The sequence below is a fragment of the Ostrea edulis genome, chromosome 2, assembly GCF_947568905.1.
Source record: "Ostrea edulis chromosome 2, xbOstEdul1.1, whole genome shotgun sequence".
In the NCBI taxonomy this organism is placed as follows: Eukaryota; Metazoa; Mollusca; class Bivalvia; order Ostreida; family Ostreidae; genus Ostrea; species Ostrea edulis.
Genome location: NC_079165.1, coordinates 34,927,855 through 34,955,447, shown reverse-complemented (window position 1 = coordinate 34,955,447; position 27,593 = coordinate 34,927,855). Strand labels below are relative to the sequence as shown.

General features: G+C 32.7%; 2 protein-coding genes across 11 annotated transcripts in view; one reads left to right on the top strand and one right to left on the bottom strand.

Moving 5' to 3' along the window:
* Window positions 1-104: 104 nt before the first annotated feature.
* Window positions 105-17,272, bottom strand: LOC125678855 (ankyrin-3-like). Its single transcript, XM_048917580.2, has 7 exons — window positions 17,186-17,272; window positions 10,255-10,306; window positions 7,327-7,519; window positions 5,041-5,202; window positions 4,508-4,624; window positions 4,129-4,233; window positions 105-620 (listed from the first exon to the last, which is right to left on the bottom strand). Exons 2-7 carry the CDS (start codon window positions 10,288-10,290, stop codon window positions 178-180), a joined length of 1,056 nt encoding a protein of 351 aa, XP_048773537.1. The 5' UTR covers window positions 10,291-10,306; window positions 17,186-17,272; the 3' UTR covers window positions 105-177.
* LOC125678856 (uncharacterized) overlaps window positions 17,258-27,593 on the top strand; it is a 44,520-nt gene continuing 34,184 nt past the window's right edge. For 2 of the 10 annotated variants that reach the window (XM_048917591.2, XM_048917585.2), the window contains exon 1: window positions 27,332-27,593. This exon is cut by the window's right edge and continues 893 nt beyond it. The gene's annotated coding sequence lies outside the window, so the exon portion shown is untranslated. Of the gene's footprint in view, window positions 17,359-20,043; window positions 20,171-20,335; window positions 20,455-22,421; window positions 22,524-27,331 lie in introns of those variants that run through there. The other 8 variants (XM_056153866.1, XM_056153867.1, XM_048917582.2 and 5 more) reach the window with 8 other exon arrangements.

The window sequence follows — 27,593 nt, the reverse complement described above, 5'->3', positions numbered from 1 at the left end:
CTAATTAAAGCAGTTAATCTCTCGTGCTCTTTTCAATTCATGCAAACAGTTTTCGATTCATGCTTGTACGAACTTTTGACTGAGAATTTGTAAAAAACAGTAAAATCAATTTTATCAATTTATTTCGTTATAAAATAAAACCAGAATACCACAACTACTCCACAATCCTGTACTATTTCATTCATCATCCAATAGCACGTATTGCTTTAAAGTCCTGGGCAAGGGCAGACAATCCACCTTGATCAACACCTTCCCTTTCAGCTCTGTCCTTACCGCATTTCTACATATGACTTTCAGAGTCTGCATTTTATGCAAGATTCTCCTAAGGGACATGACTAGTTGTTGATAGTTTTCGTCATCTTTTGGGACTAAAGTTAGAAGTTTTTGTACTGAGGTAAGGGAGAGAACTGGTTCAAATTCATTCAGAATATGAAGGTGATAAGAGTCACAGTAGAGATTCAACATGTGTTTTATAAATCCTCTATGCTGGTTGCTCCGGGGGTTGAAGTTTGAGCCTGCTTTGACTAGAGTCCTGATAAGTAACGTTGTTTTTTGGGCTTTGGGGTTCTTGAATCTTGGTTTCAGGGCTGATGATAACTCATGACATAGTGCCATCTTCCCTGTAGAAAAATGAATTTATGAAACATTATAATACACAACAAAATGAGATTTGTACAATTTATTAAGAATATGCATAGTTGCGAGTGCCACATTCTAACTATATGCTTTGGACAGGAACGAAATTTCACACAGCTACCAACATTACTTTTTATGAAGATTTTCCTTATCTTTCACTCTGAATAGTGATGTACTTGAATTTTCAAAATACGAGTATTAAAGCTTTGGCCATAGGATAACTCAAGAATACTATCATTAAATCACTTGAAATTCATACCATTGTCATAACAATGAAGATAACAAAAGAATGTTTATAAGTATTTGAAATTCAATATAAAATGCTTTTATGGAATTGCATGAAAGAAGGCACAATGGTTAATTTGGTTGATTTTTAAAGATTTTCCCTATATATTTGTATGTAAAACTTTGTTCCCTATTGTGGCCCCAACCTACCCTGGAAGGGCCATGATTTGAACAAACTTGAATCTGCATTATGTCAGGAAGCTTTCAAGTAAATGTTAGCTCTTCTGGCTCATTGGTTCTTGAAAAGAGGATTTTTAAAGATTTTCTCTATCTAATCCCATGTAAAACTTTGATCCCCTATTGTGACCCCAACCTACCCCCGGGGGCCATGATTTGAACAAACTTGAATTTGCACCATGTCAGCAGGCTTTCATGTAAATCTTAGCTCTTCTGGTTCAGTGGTTCTTGAGAAGAAGATTTTCCCTATATATTTCTATGTAAAACTTTGTTCCCTATTGTGGCCCCATCCTACCCCTGGGGGCCATGATTTGAACAAACTTGAATCCGCACTTTGTCAGAAAGCTTTCATGTAAATCTCAGCTCTTTTGGCTCAGTGGTTCTTGAAAGAAGATTTTTAAAGATTTTCCCTATATATTTGTATGTAAAACTTTGATCCCCTGGGGGCCATGATTTGAACAAATTTGAATTCGTACTATGTCAGGAAGCTTTCATGTAAATGTCAGCGCCTCTGGCCCAGTGGTTCTTAAGAAGATTTTTACATGACCCTACCCTAATTTTGCATTTTTGTGATTATCTCCCCTTTGAAGGGGGCATGGCCCTTCACCCAAGGATGCTTTGTACCAAGTTTGGTTGAAATTAACCCAGTGGTTCTGGAGAAGAAGATGAAAATGTGAAAAGTTTACAACGATGCTGATGACAGGCAACGGACAGTTTTGATCAGAAAAGCTCACTTGAGGCTCAGGTGAGCTAAAAAGGCCCACAGAGCCTTATCGGTCACTTGAGTATAAGGTAAAAATGTCATTCACTCCAAGGACTAATAAATCTATAATAATTTTCCTGTTCTACAAATCTTAGCTAAATTCTAATATTCAGCAGCAATAAAAAAAAAATTAAAATGTGTTCTTCGACCGCAAATGCCCCCAAAAGTGCCCATACTGATGAAAGACTTTACATAATGAAATATACAATGTATGTTAGTTGTATCAACACTACATGACTAATTTTGAAGCAGAATTATAGTTGTGAAATTCACAATTTTTCTACATCCCTTTCTGCTTAACCTAAACATGCAAAATTAAACAAGACTTTCAAATGATAAAGACAATAATAATTACAATAATTTTGGTTGCACCCTGTAACCAAAGCCCCTACCCCGTGGATCATGAAATTCACAATTTAGGTAGAGAGCTACCTGTTTCTTCTATATATCCATTTAGTTTCAATTTAGTATCAATAGCATTAAAGGGGATGCTATTCAAATGTTTTACACATAAACACTATACACCAAGTTTGGCCCTGCCCTGAAGTTAGAACCTCTACCCCAGGGATCATGAAATTTACAATTTTGGTAGAGGTCATCCTGCTCTACATGACTATATGCATTTAATGTTCTTAAAAATTTGTCGTTGCAGAGAAGATTTTTGAAGATTAGTCAATTTTTGCCTCATCCTAAGGCCCCGTGGGTGCAGAAGTTTCTGAAATTTACAATTTATGCCCCCCTTGTCCCAAAGATGCTTCATACTAATTTTGAAAAGAATTGGAATAGTAGTCATCAGGAAGAAGTTAAAATGTTCAGTTGTTAATGGAAAATGGACGTAGATTAATAGCAATAGTTCACCTATGGTAACCTAAGAATTATAATTATTATATAAAACTTAGGAATATCACTTTGTTTCAAAACGACAAAAATTAATTCTTATCACGACAATACGAATTAGTAATGATGGCAAGAAAATTATGTAATTTCACCTCTGCTATATATTTCAGCCAAAATAAGGTATTTCATGTTTATTTTTAGCTGGGTAACATAAAGTACATGCCTGACCAGACATCCTTCACTGTCCGTGTGTAAATTGAACAATGAAATAATTATGTGAGAAAGGTGGGTGATAATGCCTATAATTTATTCTTTCTAAATCACTAAGATTTTTATCAGCATTTCATTGCTATAATCTGCACCAAGTTATGTCGTAATAACATATTTTGCTATGATATTCATTTAAACAATAAAATGCTTTCTTTGTTGTTTTATCGAGTGATGAAGGTAGCAAGCATTGCAGAAAAAAATGATTAACCTGCGTAAGCAAATTTTTTCTGCAATGATTGCTACCTTCATCACCTGATGAAACAACAAAGAAAAACATTTTATTACTTATATTTATATGTATTTTTAAAAAATATAAACTAGAATGAAGTTCTAAAATGTGTTTGTGACAACATTTTAAAATATTGATCTACTTTACTACCCATATAGCATACTTGTACAGCACATTTTCAATCAGTATTATGATAATTCAAGACCAATGTCAGCGTAGAAACCCATAACATATGTATATGGTATACATGTGTACAATTTGTATCATGCAATTATATGTAATTGTTAGAATTGTATACTATACTATAAGTAAGCTGTCTTGAATATTTAACATGTGTATATATATGGTATGCATGTGTACATAGGATATCATGTATTTATTTTTAATTGTGTATACTATAAATAAACTGTCTTGAACACTTAGGGTACAGGACTGCCAGTCTGATTGACTTGGCTCAGGCACTGTCCCTTGGTACCCTCTGTTTGTAACAACATTTTATAATATTGTTGTACTTTACTTCCCATATAGTGCACTTGTTGTACAGCACATTTTCAATCAGTGTTGTGATGAGAATTCAATACCTATGTCAATGTAGAAACCCGTAACATGTGTATATGGCACACGTGTGTATATTGTATCATGTAGTTATAATGTTTAATTGTTAAAATTGTATATGCCCCCTGAGAACCCTTGCTTGGTGAATAAATAAATATATATATGGTTGACCCATTTGTTACGCTAAATGGAACAGCCATTGTACTCTTTGACCTTGATGACGCTCCATATTTGGTAATGATTATGCAGACAGGTGGTACTAGAAAACTGGATTGAACTAGTTTGCATCATTGTATGATGAAAGCAATGTCAATTTCAAAAGAAATATAAGAGAAAAGATTCAGTGAATGTAAATATTCCTTATATATACTCTTACCTAATTTATCAGGGACTGTGGCTGACAAACCAGCGTACAGCAATTTGTAGGCTATTTCTGTTCTGGCTGCCATGTTCTGTCTTGATAAACACAGGCAATGCAAAGCTAAAATTGTAAATTAACAATTTTGATATAACAAAACTGATTATCTACTATATGTATTTAGGATGTTAAATCTTTCTTCAAATTTGAAAGTATTACACACAAATTCAACACAGTGCTTTATTACATCATTTACATACCATATAGAATATGCTGATGTATTCTGGGTAATATATATAAAAAAGATCTTCAAATTATAATACCCGAATCAGCAGTTGTTAACAAGGTATCTAACTCGGTGAGATAAATTCTTGTTTTTGTGTTACTAATGTAAAACCTGTATGTCCATCCTGGTCCTGCAGAAAGATATTGGCACCTCTGTCTAACAAACAGTGGACGATGGAGAGGACCTCCTCACAGGAACTGGAACAAGCATGCATCAAAGGTGTTCTTCCTGAAAATGATATTTAAACACATTCATGATTTTATTTCCTAATAAGCATTAAACTGTAATTAATTGATTTCTATTTTTGTTTTAACAACAGTTGTCCGAAGCCGTAGTTGTGACTCTACTTATCCTATCCCCCTCTGTTCAAAAGATAGAGCCAAGGTCAAAGTTTTTGAAAAGTAGATTGATCACTGTTGGTAATCTTCACCTTTCACCAAATATAAAACTTATAAGTCCAAGGTCATTAGAATAAAAGAAAGGCCTGGTCACGAGGACTGTAAATAACAAATATCAAAGTTTTATCCCTCTCGTGATAAAAGACATAGCTAAGGTTGAATTTTCCCCTAAAAGTGTGATGTCAACACCAGGGTCATGACAACAGCTTTCTGGACATTCATCTTGGCAAGTCAAAAAATGTTTACCTGCATTGTCTTCAAGATTCACTGATGCTCCTGCTTCTAACAATACTGTGAGCATTTCTAAGCTTCTCTCTGATGCAATGTGGAGAGGAGTCTGTCCAAATCTGTCAGAGACATCCAGAGGCATATCCATGTACACTAGTGTCCGCAAAATCTCCATGGAAGCTAAACAATCCAGTGTTAATGTGAGATTTTCTTATCACCTGTTGTTTGTGATCTGTTTGTCTGTCTGTAAACCTTTCACAATTTTATTTTCAACTTGAGAACCACGGGGCCAATGTGATCCAAACTTGACACAATGCATCCTTAGGTAAAGGGATTCAAAGTTTGTTCATTTCTTGCAAAATGGCTGAGATAAGTGCAGACAGTTTTACAATTTTCAGTTACTTGGAGCTATTACAGACTTCATCTTATGAATTAGGGTAAAAAATTCAACTTACAAATGATATCTAATGCTGCACATTCTATGTAATAGCTTGTTGCAATGCTCAAACATTCTGTTTAGTTGTATAGTGCCAGGGTCCAGCTAAAAGTCGACCAAAAATATGTAGACATTTTCCCGAATTCATTTCTGCATATCTTCAAAAGTATACAGAATTTCGGGATGAACTTTGGTAGTAATGTAGATTGATTATGTATGAATATATTAGAAAACAGAATTTTTTTTATACCATTTGGTTTATTGTTTTTTACATCGGCTAACTTGGGTGTACCTTAATTTAGAGCTCTATACCTTTACTCTTTAATAGTAAATATGCATCCAAGCAATAGAAATGCCTATGCCAGGGGTAGGGTGGGGCCACAATACAGGATCAAAGTTTTATATTGGAATATGTAGAGTAAAATGTTAAAATACTCTTTTTCTCAAGAGCAATATGGCCATGATTAATCATTAATATTAAGGAGTTACATTGGGGAAAAAAACCTTTTAAAATCTCCTCAAGAGTAGCTGATTTAAAAAAAATAGTCTGCATGGCCAGGATTAGTCATATCAATATGCAAACACCCCCAGAGAGCAGATTCAAGTTTCTTCAAACCATTGCCCTAGGGGCGTTACGGATTCAGAGTTTTTTGTGAGAATGTATGGGGGAAAATTTGAAACTCTTTTTTCATTTATTAAAACATATATGGACCACGAGATTAGGGTTGGGTTAGAATCAGTGATAAAATTTTGCATGAATATAGGGGAATACACAGGGTACCCATAAGACTCACAATAACAGTTCAAAATTTTTCATGGAAATAAAGAGAGTAAAATTTTTTTAAAAAAATCTTCTGAAGAAGAATTGCAGGACCAGATTAATCAGCATCTTCACAAGCCAAGTGTCCGATTCGCTTACTCTTATCTCCCCCTTGGGAGATTTAGTTGCAACTGAAATGCCATCTAAAAGATCGAGTGAGTTATCGGTCTTGATGAAAACAAAATCTAACCAATCAGACAACGCATTATAATTTCTGTTACATGTGTATGTTTACCAAATGGAGTTGACAGATGAAAACAATAAAATCATTTTTTTATTTATGTGTGCACACTTGCTGTATACCCATGTCACTTTTATGTTTCAGGAATAAATCACGTATCAAAACATGCCTTTCAGATTTCAACATTTCTACTTTCATTTTGATATATATTGTACTCAATTTTGCTAAGTTTGTTCAGTTTATTCCAGTACATACCGTCCTTCATCATTATTTGGGTGAGGTACATGATTGATTATCTCTTGAAGTTGATCGTCAACCCCAAAACTTTCTCCGAAAATCGTCTGTCTTTGATTTTTAGACAAAATACCATGGGAAAGGTGATAACATGAGCTAGACATGGGGGCCACCATTACTCAAACCAAACTGTATGTATGACGCGATTTGATTGGATGCCTTGGAAAGTCAAAGCGTGATATTTTGAAGGCTTAGAAATGCGACTAAATCCGTCAAGGGGGAGATGAGAGTAAGCGAATCGGACATTTGGCTTGTGAAGATTGATCAGGTGCCCATGGGCCTCTTGTTTATGCATCTCAAAACAACTCTCTACAACTGCATTGAGAGAAATTCAGCATATCTATAGTCTAATCTCTCCATTTAAAATATTAACTCTGATAGCAATGATTTTCTAAATGAAAAACATGATTTCCAACTGTGATACATGATGTTCTATTTCAATGTTCAAACTAAGTTCAGCATAACCAGTCCAGTTTATATAATTTCAGTTATAGTCTAGTATTTCTAAAGATGACAGTGTATAATGAAGGATCCACTTACAACTTGTCTTTCTTGAAATTTGTTTTTAATTACCTTTACTGCACCCCATAGAAGCCACGATATGCAGTGGTGTGTCTCCAGAATCAGTCCTGAAGTTTGGACTTTCTCCCCTGTTAATGATCGACTTTAGCCTGTCCACATTTTTCGCCCGAACACACTCCAGTATCTGATACTGTGATGATGATATCTTGCATCTGAGATTAAACTCCCTGTCTCTCTGAACTTCCTAGAGATATATCAAGAACACAGATGTCAATTCATTTCACACATTTTGATTTTGGGAGTTTGTCTTTCCTAAAAACTCAAACATATAATACATCAGTTACACAGTCTAACATTTTTATCTCTTACTTTGATAGGACTAGAGAAAAACTGCAATATCTGAGGAATCAGATACATGTACCGAAGTTGAATATGAATTCATTAAGTGAATCATGCATATCTTCAATTAAAGTAAAACACTCATCATCATCATCCATTTTGATTATCCAGGCCAAATTAATCCTTTAGCAAGGGTGAGCTAGGCTTGGCTGTCCTGTCGAGGTCGAAGTTTGTTTTTCCATACTGTTACGGCAAACACGTTTATATAATGAATTCACACTTACAGTAGAGTGATTTTCATTCCCTATAGTTTTAAAACATATTTTAAACTTATAGGATATAAAGAATTATGTTTGTAATGAATCAAAATTGTTCGTCCCAGCACCTCACTATAAGCATATTATACTGCAACAGTTGATTAATGCATTTACTACACATATATATCTTTGTATATTTAAAAGGACAGTTTTAAAAACATAACAAACTTCTATTTCATTCTGTTTTTAAATATTTTTTTAATAAAATGTTGGTTCATTACTCATATCTTCTCAACCTCATCATGTCAAGGCTTTGCGATTACTTGCCCTCTCAATGCTTATTAGGGCTGAAACAATTCACCGAAATATTGATACTGTTCAATATAAACGCTCAATTCAATGTTCGATTCATTGCTTCGATCTTCGGTTCGATATGTTTTTTAAAATTGGGTTTGATAAAATACATTGGACTTGACCTGAACTTATTATTTTTACATGCACGAGGGACAAAATGGCGTCCTATAATGGTCAGACTGTTGTTAACCTCTAGTCTGACAAAAACAGCAATGAACAGTTTAAACTACAGAGCCAACATGCATCTTACCATTTGGCAGTTTAACAAGAGGCCCATGGGCCACATCGCTCACCTGAGTCACCTTGGTCCATATCAGAAGATTTTCCATATCTATTTGCATGTAAAACCGTAGTCCCTATTATGGCCCCAAACCTACCCCTGGAGGCCATGGTTTTTGCAAACTTGAATCTACACTATGTCAGAAAGCTTTCATGTAAATGTGAACTTCTTTGGCCCAATGGTTCTTGAGAAGAAGATTTTTAAAGATTTTCCCTATATATTTGTATGTAAAACTTTGATCCCCTATTGTGGCCCCATCCTACCCCAGGGGGCCATGATTTTAACAAACCTGAATCTGCACTATATCAGAAAGCTTTCATATAAATCTCAGCTTTTCTGGCTTAGTGGTTCTGGGAAGAAGATTTTTAAAGATTTTTCCTATATATTTGTATGTAAAACTTTGACCCCCTATTGTGGCCCCATCCGACCCCCGGGAGCCATGATCTTAACAATTTATAATCTGCACTATATCAGGAAGCTTTCATATAAATCTCAGCTTTTCTGGCTCAGTGGTTCTTGAGAAGAAGATTTTTAAAGATTTTCCCTATATATTTGTATGTAAAACTTTGATCCCCTATTGTGGCCCCATCCGACCCCCGGGGGCCATGATTTTAACAATTTAGAATCTGCACTACCTAATAAAGCTTATCTATAAATTTCATCTTTTCTGGCCCAGTGGTTCTTGAGAAGAAGATTTTTAATGACCCTACCCTATTTTTACCTTTTCTTGATTATCTCCCCTTGGAAGGTGGCCTGGCCCTTTATTTTAACAATTTAGAATTCCCTTTACCTAAGGATGTTTTGTGCCAACTTTGGTTGAAATTGGCCCAGTGGTTGTTGAGAAGAAGTTGAAAATGTGAAAAGTTTACAGACGGACGGACAGACAGACGGACAGGTGAGCTAAAAACAGTTTGCTTTTAAAATTGTGACGGTGAATCTTTGTAACTAAACTATTCCTTCGAATTTATAGTTGGTTTCTTCTATAAAATGTATCGTATTGAAAATATTGAATCGTGGCATAAATATTGCAATATGTATCATATAGAAGGCATATTGTTTCAGTCCTAATGGCTTATTCATTGTTTACAAAGCCTCGATAATTGTGATTCACAGAAGATGACGTCACTTTAACACAGGTATTTTCATGTACTATTATAGTCGACATACATATAATTACCTGTTGCTGGGTTTTTAATTGTAGACATACACATAATAGCTATTGACATTGTGTATATAATTTACATTGAAACTACTGGATCAGAAGAACTTTGGGGTGGGTGACGATAAAGCAGAATTTTAGAACTATTTTGAATAAAAGTTTTTGAGTAAAAATTCGTTTTACTCCTGATGGGTTTTTTTTTATTAGGGTGTGGTATGATGTAAACTTTTATTATTATTATTACAGACAAAATTACCGGTTCCTGTACTTGAACAGAAATACATGTAAGTGATATTGGCCTTATTGGGTAAGAGTCAAAAACGTGAATGGGGCTCAGCAACCCTCGCTTTCTATCACATTTTCTTTTCCTCGCCCAGATATCAATTATATCTCAAGACAGTAATTAACCACTTAAAAATCTAATCATTGATCATGTATACACCCATCGCAAGGATTCATCTTTCAGAGAGCTCTATGATAGAGTCTATCGTACCTCTGGCTCTTGGTATGATATTACGAGATCCACACAATTGACCAACCTCGCAGTGATGAAAACTGACGTGAAATGAGCCCTCCTTTTTCATATTTACCCTTATTTCCTCTCTGAGATCTCTCATTTTTGCCATAACCGGTGATAAACGGGTTACTGGAATCTGTGCAATACCCCCAAAAAAGTGCTATACCCAGAAAAAAGTACACTATACCCAATACTGCGATAATATACACAGAATATCCTCTTAGATGGGTTGAGAAATGGTTATCTGAAAAAAATGGTACACTGAATTGGTACCGTTACCGTTATACAGCCAATTCATAGAAAAATCCAATACATCCGGCGCTATTTGCCGGCGCCATTGCTTGTGACGTATTATAAGGTATACCACGCCCGATCAAATTAAAGACGATGATGTAGTTTAAATGTTGGTGGGTTTTTCTAAGTTTATAAATTCAAATATATGTATATTTTTTTTATTTTTTAATATAAGTTGATGCCCCATCACCTGTCATTTTGTCACCAAAATAGATGAAAAGAGATAGGAATATAAACACTTAATACTATAAAAAATATTTCAATATTACATAATTATAATTTTTTTTAAAAATAAAACAATCCGTTTCATATAAAAATCATTAAGATTATATATTTCATTACGATATCCTTGTTTGGGAAAAAGAGGATGCCAACAAAAACCATTACAACAAAACAAAAAAATAAATATTTAGAGAATTTTAAAAGACCATATGAGATTCATAATTGAAAAAAAACAAAACATTTGTAACATTATATTAGCATAAAAAAAGTTATGCAGCTAAAGGCCAGAACATATGAACATTAAAATTAACAAAATGCAAATGGAATGGGTGAGTAATAAGCCTGAAAGTAACCCTACTCAAAGTTCTAACCTACACAAGATCAAGCTGTATTCAGTGGACACACCCGTCTGGCAGGGTAGGAATAAGCCTGAAAGTAACCCTGCTCTAAGTTCTCAAAATTTACTACATTATAATTTAAAAAAATGAATATGTAGGTTAGAACTTAGAGTAGGGTTACTTTCAGGCTTATTCCTCCCCCGCCAGACGGGTGTGTCCAGTGAATACAGCTTGATATTATGTAGGTTAGAACTTAGAGTAGGGTTACTTTCAGGCTTATTCCTCCCCCGCCAGACGGGTGTGTCCAGTGAATACAGCTTGATATTATGTAGGTTAGAACTTAGAGTAGGGTTACTTTCAGGCTTATTCCTCCCCCGACAGACGGGTGTGTCCAGTGAATACAGCTTGATCTTGTGTAGGTTAGGAAGAAATTCAGTTGTTTCATTAAATGTTTGTAATTCTATGATAATGTTATTGTACAAATATAGTATTTACATTTTTTTATCTAGTGCATTTTTATGGCTTTGGTCCTTTGACTTTAATACTTTCTTTTTTACAAACAGAAAAATTGTATTATGTTAATGAAATACCATAGATTTTTTGTGTAATTTACATTGTTGTCCACTACATTCTTTATGGTTTTGGTTATTACGCTTCACTAATTTTATTTCACACAGTAGAAAAACAAATTATCAACAACTGAAATTGGTTAATGTTAGTATCACAAAATTTATTTATTTTTGATATAATTTTTTTGTATGTTCTACTCTTCATGGTTTTGGTCCTTTGGCTATAAATTTTTCATTTCAAAAACAGAAACTATGGCTCTACAGAAAGGAGGCCTTCACGTGGCTAGAGCTGGAAACATATGGAAACTATGAATGATTCAAAAATTCATATTTTTCTTATGGCTAATGTCCTGATTTGTATAAATATGATGGTGGTTACAAAGTGGTAAATTGTTTGCTTATTAAAAAACCATTTTATTATAGAGCAATGCATTGAAATCACTGACTTATTTATGTATCATTATTTCTTCTTTTTTTTCCCCCTCATTAATATACATTTGACTATATTCCATATAGCACAAAGAAATTTATATTTCTCATCAAATCATACATATTTCATGTATACAAATAGCAAAATACCAAATGCCTGAGGTGTCATTGGAGGTTTATATAGGGTTTCAATAAACAGGGTCTTCTGTCAGTAGTTGTGTATACACAAAGGGGTGTTAAACAGGCTACAGTAACAGGATATGGGGGTCATGTGTTGGTAGCTGTGTATACACAATAGGGTGTCTTCAAAGAGTCAAGTTGTATCATTTACTTTCAATAATTAATTACCTTTATTGAGATTAAAAATATGATAAATGAAATCAATCACTTCTCAGCATTAAATTTAACTATATAATTCATTGAAAACAACTGTGATATCACAAAGCTGGCTTGTTTCTTGTTGTCTGGTGTCTGAACAACAGCTTTAGTGAGCATTTTTGTGACTTTTAGTCCAGTGAGGTTTTGTCCCGTGACTATTTATCCTATCTAATCAAAAGTCATCATTGTGACTTTTTATCCTATCTGTCCTATCTAATCAAAAGTCACCATTGTGACTTTTTATCCTATCTGTCCTATCTAATCAAAAATCATCATTGTGACTTTGTCCTGTGACTTTTTGTCCTACGGATTTTGTGACTTTCTGTCCGTAATCTAAATAACATTATACAGATTTTTAGCGGAATTTTATACTTTGATGCATATATTTTTTCTTTGAGCAGTCACTTACAATTCGCATCTTACAGTTCAACCATCTCATGCTTAAAGAAAAAAAGGTTTTAATGACTGATACATACACAAATAAAGGGATCAGCATTATGGCCTTCATGAAATGGCATGAAATTCTCATCGTTGGATAAAGCAGAATTATATATATATATATATATATATATATATATATATATACATGTATATATATATATATATAATACATAGTGTTTAGCTAAAACTCAGAATTCTTTTTATGCTGATATATATATATATATATATATATATATATTTTTATATATATATATATATATATAGATAGATAGATAAATTCTCAGTTAATGTACACAAATCTTTATTCTGAAAAAACAATTAAAGAATTCCAAAACTGTCCTTCTATACTTATTCATATTGCTAAATGTTTGCAGAAAAGACAAGACAAATATAATTATATGCATGTAATTATAATGCGTTTCATTTTTTACACAATGTCAAACATAAGCACCTCAATACCAAGTAAATTAACACAATGTACGCTTCGCTGAGATCATGTATTCATTTTTGAAAGGTGATATTGCATTAGTGTCTCTATCAATACGTATAATGTCTGATACGAAACTATGCTGCCAGAATATTGAAAACATCAATGGAAACCGTGTTAAGATATTGTTGTCAAACATTATAAACTCAGACATAAAGGAAATCATACACATTCTAGAAACCTTAAGTGTCTGCACTCATGGGGTTCCAAAACAGATAACGCACACATAACGTACATTTCACGTTTGCAAAACTCATTTTCCATACTTAATTTTGGTATATATGTGTGTGTGTGTATGTGTCGACTTTCCGCTCTGTTGAGTGACATTTTCTGCAAATATGAATAGAGATGAAATTGTCTATATGGGGCTATCATAATCATCAAGTATAACTAGTATTGCCTTAACAATAAATATCCGTTGACCAGAGGGTATCATCGTTTTTCAAAGGAAAGGGGGTCGGAATCACAAATTGAAAGTTTATTGGCTTCTCAAAACATCTTGACAAGCAGAAAAAATGGTGGATAATTTTTTATATAAATGCTCTATCGTCTTTATTCACAATTCTCAAGCTATAAATCGTATTTGTAAAGGATTTGATAGGACCACATTGAAACATCATATCTAATAGGAAAACCATCATTTACAACTGATATTTCATACAACATTTCACGTTCCTTCAATCTAGCATTGCTAACAGACGTACGTGTATGTTACAAACAATATATATTAATGTTTGGAATATTTGACACTATCATTCTCTGACAGTGGAAATAATGTATCATGATTGACGGAATGTAAAGTTCGATCTTCAATACAATTGAGTAGTTTATGATATAAGAAATTTACGTTACAATATATAAGGTGCATCCCCCCATAATGTCGTAATTATATGTAGTCAGAATCATCATCTACAATTTCAGAAATGGGAACAATATCGTCTAAAAATTGGCATATCCATGTTAAATTTGTTTACATCACCAGATTTCAAAATCAGTGATCTCGTCAAACTTGTATCCAATTACTAATTTCTGCATTGTTTCTGATTTCATTAGAATCTTAAACATAAATTACTTCAAAACCACGCGGTCATATACTTTGTGCAAAGTTAGACAAATTTTTAACACAATGTCGTATGATTTGGTAACGTATGCTAGTCAGTAACGCAGGTTTCGAACAATGCATTGTTGCTTAAACAAAGGTTAAGGACATTTCATAATTTTTTATATTCGATTACAAATACGCAAGATGAATGAAACGTACAGTATTTCATGTTTCATGTATTATACTATTTTCACCAGGCATATATTGCATTGAAAAACTCGTTTTTTCAAAACATGAAATACTGTACGTTTCATTCTTATCCATACGTTAAGAGAACACAATATTAAAATTTGGATAAATCAAAGGCTATATTCTCTTTTAAAAAATGAAACCTATGGATCGGCGACATGACTTTATAAGATACACATTTACAGAGCTCCAGTTAATTTTTTATCACAAAGAGTATTTACCCCCTGATTTTCTAATCAATGAGTATTTTGCTTTTCAGAAGAATTCAAAAGTGTATTTTTTTAATTTACTGATTATCGTTGTTCTTTTGCACAGCACAGAAGATGTCACCAGATAAACGATACTTCTTCCGTTAAACTTGAACTTAAAGTTTATACTAAAAGGCCGCTCCAGCTATTTACGGAGAAAATCCTTTGTAGTTCTTTAATTTAAAACTATTCATTGTCATTTGAAATTTGATATTTATCATTGATGCATTTTTGAATATGTCAGACATTCAAGTCACATGATTATGATCTAATTTTGTATATCATTCGTCCACGATCGATAATACAAGGGTTTTTTCCCCTGTGCTTTCGACCGCACAATAACTCTTTAAGGAAGAAAGTATAACAATTAGGAATATATAATAGTGTTTTGAGTTAACTCTTCCAATTTTTCAAAATTGTGATTGTCATCCAAATGTATTTCATAGCGCTAAATATCATGTATGATCAATCCCTGGGCTAACCTCACTTCATATGAATAGATAATTCATATTTATATCATACTACATGTATCACAAATACGCGGACTAATAAGCATTACTTTGGGAGTGTAAAGCGTATTTACATTCGCTAATGAGTAATTATACGCATGATTTTCAACTTAAATGCGTATTTGGTAAAATTTAATGAGTATTTACGCTGATACGCACCTTATCTGAGCTCTGCGATTTACCAATTTGAAAAACACACAATAGAACTTATCATTTTTCAATTCATTCATGCTATCGAACTTCATCAAAAAATCTGTTGTTATGCGTACCTTTTATATATCACTGATAATGAAATATAAAATACCTGCTCTGGCTTGTAACGTACGTTTCATTTCTGTACATAACGGTATTCCTTACTACAGTAGTTGGCCATAAGTAAGTTCACAAAGAGAATTTTCTCTATATATTTAATGCAAATCTATCTTTTTTTCAAAATCTTCTCTTACACCCCCCCCCCAAATTACACATACTTATATAAAGAGTATATACTCTCAAATTAAGATTCGTGTTAAAATCGTCATATCTTTACAATATATTATCATATATTTATTCTTAAATTATTATATGCTACTGTGAATACTTCTGAGATCAGTGCTTTTTATTTCATCAAAATTGATGAAGAAATGCGGTCAGAAAAATTGTTTAAAAATATATGGTTTTGTATTAAATATATAGTGAACATTTTCTTTGGGAACTTACTTATGACCTAGTACTGTATACTATGTTTACATATCAATGGATAAATATATGTTAATTTCCAGTTATGGCAACCATTTCTTTTAAAAATTCTCATTGAATTTCTAAATGGAATAGGTATGTACTAATAAAACAATTAAAAAAGAGAAAACAAATACTACGTTAAAGGAGCCTGCATGTGCATATTTTTTTTATACTTGCATACTGTACTTACTAAACTATAATTATACTGATTTGATTGCAGTTTTATATGTATTCAAGCAACAATATCATTTTCAGCTGTTTCTGAAACAGTTGGGTTAACTTATCTAATATATCAGGTTGTTAATTTAAATCCTGTCTACAATTAGTATTTCATGTATAAATGTAATTATAGATGTGTGCAGTGCAGAAGTGTTAACTTTGCCAGTATCAGTACCTCCGAATGATTGTTATTTATTTTCATTGTTATAATTAATTGCTTGTTTAACCTGTGGTGCATCCCCCCCCCCCCCCCCCCCCCCCGGTAAATAAGCAATATACATAGCTTATAGTGTAAACAATTTGTAAGGAAGAAATTTTGTCTTGCAAAAAAATTATTTAATCACTTAAATTACATACTCATGCCTGCTTTTGAGATTAAAAAGTGTTAAGTGTTTGAAATAATTAAATACTGGTGTTAAATTCATGATATTTAATAAAAAAAAAAAAATTAAAAATCCATTGAATTCATTTTGGTGACAAAATGACAGGTGATGGGGCATCATCTTACATTAAAAAATAAAAAATTATACATATACTTGAATTTATAAACTTAGAAAAACCCACCAACATTTAAACTACATCATCGTCTTTAATTTGATCGGGCGTGGTATACCTTATAATACGTCACAAGCAATGGCGCCGGCAAATGGCGCCGGATGTATTGGATTTTTCTATGAATTGGCTGTATAACGGTAACGGTACCAATTCAGTGTACCATTTTTTCCAGATAACCATTTCTCAACCCATCTAAGAGGATATCCTGTGTATATTATCGCAGTATTGGGTATAGTGTACTTTTTTCTGGGTATAGCACTTTTTTGGGGGTATTGCACAGATTCCAGGCACCGGTGATAAACGGTTGGTCTAAGGATCTTGCATGGCTTCCTCAATCTGCGTTACTCTGGCGTTTTATATAATACAATCTCGTGAAGCGTCCAAACGACGACGATAATTGGTTTCATTTTCATTTGCGTAAAAGTTGTGGTTACAGTCAACAGAAAACACTTGAAATCGGCACCTGTGAAGCAAAAGGTAATAGAAGTTATATTAAAGTGTTATGTATTTGATAATTATGTAATCCATCTTTTGAGGATAATGTTACTGTTTAAAAATCTTATACCGAATCAAGGCAAGGGATTTCTTTTCACCAAAATTTATTTATTAATTAGATCTAGCTTGTAAGTACTGTATAAAAGAGTGTATGATCGAGAATTCATGTGGAATTTGTTCAGTTTAGTGGCTACCACATTTTGATACACATTGGCTTAATCAATTAGGTTTAGACATCTTGTTAGATATTCAAACTTTTGTATGTCCCAATTTAGCCTTTAGGTCATACCTGCACATAAACCTGGAGAAAAAGGTTTAGACCATAGAGATGATTGGTGAACAATGAAATGCAGTGAACAAACAGGACTGAGTATATAACAGTATTAGTCTGAGTCTGTAAATAGTGTTTGTCAAGGGTAGTAACCCTACAAACTTGGCTACAAGATACTTTTCATTATAAGATCGAAAGAAAATAACTGGTTTCAAAGGGGAATCTGAAAAAAATTCTTGAAACCTTGTAATTTATGGTAGATTACTCCTGTACATGCTTCAGTATGAAATTCTATCATAAATTTAGTTGAGTATACAATGAACATAGCATGAAGACTTTACTTTGTACGTCATTGCCAGATCCATTTTACTGGCACTGCCATATTTCTATCATGTTAAGTCCCATCCAGAAGACACCAGCAATATCGACACAGTAAACTGAATGCTCAAAGTTTCTGATATGTGTCTAAATCCTTTTTATGGAATGATTTATAATACAGGAAAGATTTTTTTATTATCAGTTGATTTATGATTTTTTTCACAGTTTACAATTTGAACATATGTTGAAATTTGTAAGTACTTTATGATACCTTAGTATTATAGTAATACTTGCTTGATTTTTAAAAAAATTAATATATTATAATAGACTCAAGATTAGCATTCCTTAGTAACAATTAAGAATGTTCATACTCTGGAAAATAAAAGAAATTACACAGGTTATTATCAGATAAAGATGTGAATAGATTTATTTATCTAAATATAGTCACAAACATAATTAATCGGTCAGTTAGGGAGCTCGTATAAGCAGAGACATTAACAGTTTGTTACATACATTCAGATTTCGAATTCATTAATTCCTGAGAAAGGATAGCTTTGAATTTATATAGCTGTTAGTTTCACAATTATATTCTGCATTCCTTATCATTCATAAATTATGAGAATGATAAATGGAATTTCTCCAGAAGTTAAATCTCCAAATTTCTATGATTATGATTGAAAAATTATATAATCTATTGATGCCCTAAGGCCAGTTTACCTGTACATCATGATTCTTCATAACTCTGAGTACTTTTCAAATCAATGCTCTGTATTACATAGAATATGCCAGTTACGTTGTCTTATGAATGATTTATGAGGACAACCAAAGTTTGTTTGATATCTCTATGGATGATTTATTTTCTCAATCTATTGATTCTAATAAACATATGTTTTAAAGAAACTAAATTTCCCCTTAGAAATACATTTCACATCTACAGGAACAGTTGATGATTTCTTGAATGTATTTTGATTTGACAATTACTACTATAGTTAATGTACATCATCATGTATTATATCATGTATTGATATATATATGCTAATTTAAAAGTTATTTTTAGAATTAAGGTAATTTGTTTTAAGGTTAAGGAGATATACTACATCATCATAATGGCCGACTTCCTTTTAAAACATGGATGGAAATATCAGCAATATTTGTATATTTCTTTTAAATTTAATCTCCTCACTGGGTAGCCTTGTCAGTTTACGTGCCAACTGCTGATCCGTAGGTCGCGAGTTTGAGTCCAGCAGGGATTTAAATTTTTTTTTTTATAGATTACTTTCAATTAAAAGTGCCCTTTTTGACAAAATAAAGTAAATTTGAAAGTTTTCAATTTCAAAATATTATTGTACACATCCTCCACTTTTCCATCCAGGATGGATATTAAATTTTTCTAGTGTGTTATTTCCCCCCTAAGTAGACTATAAATTATTTAAATTTTTGTTGCTCTTAGAAGGTTGGAAGGGACTGAAATGATTTTATCAACACACATGTGTGCAAGTTTACAGTATTCCTTTTCCATATCTGAATTATAATTACCTTTGCTTGTATATCATGCACTCAATAAATGATTCAGTATTTAGATTCCTTATCAAACCTGCAAGGACGCTGCAATAAAACTGGACTTTCATACAGGTTATAAATTCACTTTATTGATATATATATTGTAATCAACATGTACCTGGACATTAATCATCCCGAGGATTGATTTTCTGCACCAGGAACTGGAGTAAATAGGAATAAAGGGAGCATGTTTTCCATTCTTTTGCATGTGTATAGGATTCATGAATTCATGTGTTGCTACACCATAAAGATAATTAATCCTTGTAGTTTATAACACATTGTGGGGCTCTTGATAATTCTGCCAAAGACCCATTGATTTCAATAACATTCCTGCTACCAATATATCAAGATATTATATACAGGTGTATAAATATGTAATGAATATGCATATGTTAGTAAAAGTTATTAATCAGACAATCGGCGAGATACATACTTAGATGTACGCTGATTGACGGTGCTGGGTTGCGCTGAGTGGGATGAATATTTTCTTTTCCTGTGGAGTGATGTTATTTTATTATGATGTAATGTGTTGACAAATACACTGTTTGTGAACTGTTGTTCCTTGAAGTGTTGGGAGTGCTTGTGATCGGAAGATCTGGCTCATTCAGTTGTTTTTCTGTGTGGATCTATGGACTTTGCCATGGTGTATGTGTTATAAACTATATTATATCTTTTATGTAGTATTTAATTGTTTCTATTTTGAGTAAAGTAAGTTAGTTTCTCTATATGAGTACCGTAATAAATCACACTACATGTTTAATATAAGGATGATTAAAACTCTAAATTCTAATGTTATTTGACATGATGCAGTGTGTGAGACGTTATATGCCCATCATAGATGCTCACCTGTAACAGTTATACTGTGGAGTGATGCAGCGTGTCTACCTTTTCATCTGCACGTCTCTCTCTCTCTGCACCTAATGGGTCAGGTAAAAACAGTGAGGCAAAGACAAGCAAGCATGGTGCATTTTTTCCATATTAAGAAACCTAATGTTTTTCAAAGTCAGGATCAAATTTGCATGGGTAAAATGAATAAGAACAGTAGTATTAATAAAGCTAGGATAATCAAACTTTACCCACGTATTCAACCATCATGGATGGGTTAAATTGTATTATGGTATAATGCAGTGTTTATGTGTTTTTCTACATCCACCAGTGCCTTGTGGGAAGGATGGAAAGAGTACTACCGATTATCAAAAAGTTGTTTTTGAAGTTATACTTTATTAAAGTGTATAATCATTGTAAGAAACATTGTCCAGTGTCCAGAACCAAATACAAATGAATAGTACCAATCCTGATCAAAATTGATAGAAATTAATAATCAAATTGCTGCTTATTTGATGCACCAAAAATTAGTTTGCTGTATAAATTCATTTAATATGTAAACTATTTTACAAAATGGGAATGTAGTTTTCTGATTGAAATGATATCTATTAAATTACCATATGCTATATAATTCTGATTGCATGGAATCAATTCAATTTTAATCAGGCTTGGTTTAAATTTTTTTTTTTAAATCACTATATTTCTGAATCTTGGTCATTTCATTTCAATTTCTTTTTAAAATATATTTGTCTAATATATCTTTTTGCCAATTAACATGTTTCTTGAATATTTCAACTGTATTTGAAAAATATTAACGTTTTCGATTATTCTTTTAGATTTAAACGATTTTTCCATTTAAAAAAATTAGAATTGTTTACCTGAGTCTTCTTGGCATGTTTTACTAGACATCAAATCACAGTGAAATTTGGACTCTAAACTATCTGATTTGCAAACAAAACACCATTTTCATTATTCCGAGGAAAAGACCTTCCACAAAATTTCATATAAAATAACTGAGAGCTTGTATCACTCTTTCGAGTACCATATCATATGAGATGCTCTAATGAGTCATCAGATATAGTTTTGGTGTAGCAATCCATCTTGAATATAAAATTGAAGATTTTCAGACAAGGTCATCTTAGAACGAACAGGTAACAGTGGAATATTTAATAACATATTATAGTCTTTACTCTTAGATATTAGAGAAAATGTGAAGAAACCCCACTGTCTTAGCCAGTTTTGACCGATTGATAGTGTATTTTTATGTTAATCCTTTCTTTGATTACTGTTGCTTACTGAATATATTGGATGGGCATATTTTGCATCGTCGCAAACCACGGCCAGTATGTATGATCCTCTCCCATCTTAAGAGAGAGCTATCCGGACTCCATACTGTTACTTGAGACGATGCATATTTTTTTAGCATGAGCATGATGAGCATGCATGCATTGCTATAATTGTTATAGGATTCTCTGGAGGAATTAAGGCAGTGCGTAAAGTTCAACTGAATGTTCATGTATTATAATGACAGCTTGAAGTTGTTACATATGGCATGTTGTTTATTTCAGGAGATAAAAAGAGATATGTGTAGATTTTTCATGAAATCAGACAATAGTGATGTTGCATGTATAAAATATTGACAAGTTTACAGTTTAGATTGAGTAACTTCCCTTTGTGGGGTAATCCGAAAAGCCAGTGTTTCCCTTGTCCACACTACTAACTACCTGAGCTTACTACTGCAGGAATTCATCATAAGTATATTCTTACTGAGGATCACTCCATGTAAGTTATGTACTGTACGTGCCCTACTTTTAGAACCCGGCCTCTTACAAAACTAGATTAAGTTTGTCTTGTATATGAATCACTTGAATTAAATTGATGGTGAAGTGATGGTATATTAAAGATTGTTTACGTTAAAGTTAAGTAATAATGTTATGGGTGCTAATTAGACAATGTCCTGATATTGTAATTTAAGTTTGGAATTTTTGGGTCACAGACCAGTGTTGTTGCATCTGATTTACTGTAGGTGGGGCTTAGGTCTGCAATGACTGTGTGTTTGACTTATTTTTACCAGTGACTAATATAGTACGTACTGCATGTACAGCTTATTATATACCGAAGTGATTGACTTAGTTTGATACTAATTTTGGGGCATTACACAACAATTTGTGAGGTATGTATTATATTTAAAAATAAGATTACTGAAGGTATACAGACTGAAAACTGACAAAATCCAATGTTGAAAAAAAATTAATTTATGGCAAAGGGACATAACTGTGGTTAACTGCTTTATTTCTGTAGGTTAATATTGCTTGGCTTGATTGGCTCAAACAATATACTCATACTTGTATTACTTGTTATGATTGAAATTCATTGGTATGAATTAGATCTCTAAGTTTAGAACAATTAAATGCTACTCCAAGTACAATATGAAGCTCTAAGCTTAATTGCATGAGTATACATGTATTCCAATCATATGGGGGATGGGTGTGCTTTATTTATCTTGAGAGATGAATGATACTAGTATTGCTCTAATCATTGTTTCAAACTATTATATTTACCATTGAATTGAAGGATTATATTGGCGTCATGAAACTTATGTGAAATTTAAGTTTTTGGAATGCATAATTTTTCAAAATTGGCAGGTGGCAGACATTGATTTTCATGAACTAATCTAATAATGCCTTGTACAATTATACATGTAATTGTCTGTGCCTCACGATGAATGTTTAGAATGGGATGGCAGATCACTATACTATGTAAAACACTTTCATTAGGAACACAATGCTGACAGCCCTTTTCTTCTTTTTTAGTACATATATGCATGCATTATTCATGAATTCAGAGTTCTTTGGGCAAACAATCATGGTTTGTTCAGTGCTGCAAAATAAACGAGTGTTAGGTATTTTATTGGGGATACTGAAAAATGTCACTGGTTACTCTGGGGTTCTTGAAATTTTGAATCAATATAACATATTTAAATCTCGGGTAGAATCAGAATAAATGATTTATGGGTGTCTTCGTTTCCTGACCTACATTGAAGTTAAGTCTGATATACCAGAACTTCAAATGATATACCAGAACTTCATTGATATACCAGAACTTCAATGATATACCAGAACATCCAATGATATACCAGAACTTCAATGATATACCAGTCTAACTTCAATGATATACCAGAACTTCAATGATATACCAGAACTTCCAATGATATACCAGTCTAACTTCAATGATATACCAGAACTTCAATGATATACCAGAACTTCCAATGATATACCAGTCTAACTTCAATGATATACCAGAACTTCAATGATATACCAGAACTTCAATGATATACCAGAACATCCAATGATATACCAGCACTTCCAATGATATACCAGTCTAACTTCAATGATTATTACCAGAACTCCCTAGTGAGTCAAAGTCTAAAAATTGTACATTGAACATAAAACTATTAATTTGGTAATATACATATACTACCACTAGATATTTAAGTTGGTAAATGATCTACGTGAACATTTTCATAATTTATTGCATACACAGTGTTTCTATCAAGGACAGTGCACAACCTGATGGGCCGCTCACATTAAAGCGAGCTTTGGTAACACGTGTATAAAAAAAAATTAGTTAAAATAATAGATGAAAGGAGATGTACTATCTTGAAACTTTTCTTCGTCCCAGTCTGGACACTGCCATCTTGATGTGTTAATACTTTGCTGAAATTAGATCTAAATGTCGTTACATAAAAATTGGAGGATGGGGGTCATCTTGACAATGAAGAAACTTGCAACACTAAGCATGGTCAGACGGTTTGATCGGCAGTGACTGGAGCTGATAGTTGGTACTTGGTAAAACACCTGCCTTAGAGATCCAGGGGTCCCCCAAGTTTCAATCCTAGTATGGTTGTGCTTAATTTCTCCTTTTCTGTTACATTTGATGTAATATAATCCTTAGACTTGACATATGAAAATGCCTGCATTGGAGAAGTATGGTTATATTCAAGTGTGGAAAACAATTATAGGTACAGGTGTATGTACAATTAAAGCTCTTCACGGGCATCAAACTGGTGACGTCATCATACGAGTGAAAAATTCTCGAGTGCAACGTTAAACAATATGCAACCAACCACGAAGGTTCAGCTACCCAACCAGATGCACATAATTCAATGGTACTCTAGCACTTGGTGGCCCGGAGGCCAGAATTAATTTCAAGGGGCCCCATGCATATTTGAATCCTGATTTGCATGGTCAGTTGAATTTCCTTCTTTCCAATTACAAAAAATGTACAGAAATTGTAAAATTTTAATTTGGAATAAATCATTTTTAATAGTGAATTAGTTTGCAATTATGAAGTATCAATTTTAGCTTGCAAATTATTAATTTGAAATTTACAAACTGTTTAATTAGTATTTGAAATCGAAGACCAAATAGTTTTTTAAAACCCAATTAATTGGAAACCAATCAATACATTAATTTGTGTGCAATCAAACATCTAAAGAATATTGATACCAATACTGAAAATCGAAATGTCAAAACAAGGACAATTCCATCCACAAGATTTGTGTATATGTGCATTATATTTGTTCCAACACAACATCAGACACTCATGAAAACAAGGTTGGCCTCCATTTGCACTGCAACGCTTTCATAATCTTTAAGTTATGAAAATTCAAATGTTATCATTATCAAATAAAAAAGAATCATAAGATATCAGATAAACAGTATTAGATATCGGATAAACAGAAGTATAAGATATCAGATAAATAGTATAAGATATCAGATAAATAGTATAAGATATCAGATAAATAGTATAAGATATCAGATAAACAGTAGTGTAAGATATCAGATAAACAGTAGTATAAGATATCAGATAAATAGTATAAGATATCAGATAAACAGTATAAGATATCAGATAAACAGTAGTATAAGATATCAGATAAATAGTATAAGATACCGGATAAACAGTAGTATAAGATATCAGATAAATAGTATAAGATATCAGATAAATAGTATAAGATATCAGATAAATAGTTTAAGATATCAGATAAACAGAAGCATAATATATCAGATAAATAGTATAAGATATCAGATAAAAAGAAGCATAAGATATCAGATAAACAGGAATTTAAGATAAACAGGAATATAAGGTATCAGATAAAAAGAAGCATAAGATATCAGATAAACATGAATATGAGATATCAGATAAACAGAAGCATAATATATCAGATAAACAGAAGCATAAGATATCAGATAAACAGAAGCATAAGATATCAGATAAACAGAAGCATAAGATATCAGATAAACAGAAGCATAAAATATCAGATAAACAGAAGCATAAGATATCAGATAAACAGTATTAGATATCAGATAAACAGAAGCATAAAATATCAGATAAACAGAAGCATAAGATATCAGATAAACAGAAGCATAAAATATCAGATAAACAGTATTAGATATCAGATAAACAAAAGGTATCAGATAAAAAGGAATATAAGATAAACATGAATATGAGATATCAGATAAACAGAAGCATAAAATATCAGATAAACAGTATTAGGTATCAGATAAACAGAAGCATAAGATATCATATAAACAGAAGCATAAGCTATCAGATAAACAAAGGCATGATATATCAGATAAACAGAAGTATAACATATCAAATAAACAGAAGCATAAGATATCAGGTAAACAGCAGCATAAGATATCAGATAAACAGAAGCATAAGATATCAGATAAACAGGAGTATAAGATATCACATAAACAGTATAAGATATCACATAAACAGTATAAGATATCACATAAACAGGAGTATAAAATATCAGATAAACAGGAGTATGATATAGTTGTTTGAGAGTGTCGATATCTGCAGCTGAGCTCACCTAATGGTAGCACTGCCACATATTGATTATTAGGAAATTCTGTGATATGTGATAATTCCTTAGATTATTACTGGTGGCAGTAGCTCAGTTGATGGCCCACTCACTGTGTGACCGAAAGGTCAGGTCTTTACACACGACCTAAGACAATAGAAAAGATAGTGACTGTTCATCAATTGCAGGACCTCAGAAATATTTATATTCTCTGTCAAAGTAAACTTCGGCACGGTGAAGAACCCTCTCTGCTATATATTGCCTAATTGAGCGCCATGCATTAGGTCGAAAGATTCTTGATTTAACAAACTCTAAACAAACCAACCAACCTTGGAATACATTAGCTGAAATGATAGATACAGTATTGAAAATTTGTACTGTGGTGTCCAGGTTACAGTTCATTAATAAGTCAACATAATATTATTACAGGTCTATGTAGTGCATGTATGGATTCTGAATATAGTTATGATAAACTTTTGAAGCGCATTTTTGATTTTGAATCAATTTGGTCTAGCCTTTGAAGTTTGTATGTTGTAGTTTAATTGGCAGTTTCATTAGAGAGTATCTGATAATGACATGCCATTGATCTTCCTTTTATTAGGCCTAACTGAATTTCTGTTACTACATGTTGATCTTTCCAAGTTTAAATATAACATGCAGACATGAAAGTGTTTTGGATTCCCCCCCCCCCCCCCCCCCCCCCCCCCCCCCCAATAATAGGTTCTTTTGAAAATAAATTAATAGGGATCAAATTCATGTTCTCCATGAAAATGAGAAATGAAATTACTGAAGTATGTAAAGAAAGATATACATGTGTATTATTCTCCACTACTAAACATACTGACTGCATACCAATTCATACAGAAATCAATGACCACAGAAGTGTACATGCATCTCTCTCTCTCTCTCTCTCTCTCTCTCTCTCTCTCTCTCTCTCTCTCTCTCTCTCTCTCTCTCTCTGAGACTACTCAATAGAATTTTGTGAAACTTTGTAGTTGATAAGGACAGACTGTAGATGTGCGTATATATTTCCAGAAAATTCTGATTTAATACTTTTTCTGGGAGTTACATCCCTTTTGAACTTTGAATTTCGAGCCCCTCTGTCCTGTTCTTGCCAGCGCATCTCCTCTGAGACGTTCAACAGAATTTCGTTAAACTTTGTACTTGAGGTGGCTTACTACACCCTGAAATAGTTTCTCAAATCAGTACGAATGGATTTAATCATAAAAGATATGATGATATATAATAAATATATATGCCTAAAATATACAAATTTGGATAAAAACATGATTTTCAAAAATAAAAATTATTTAAACTCATATAAACTAAAGACTGTCGGATTTGAACTCGAGATCTGCCGTTCACCAGCCCAAT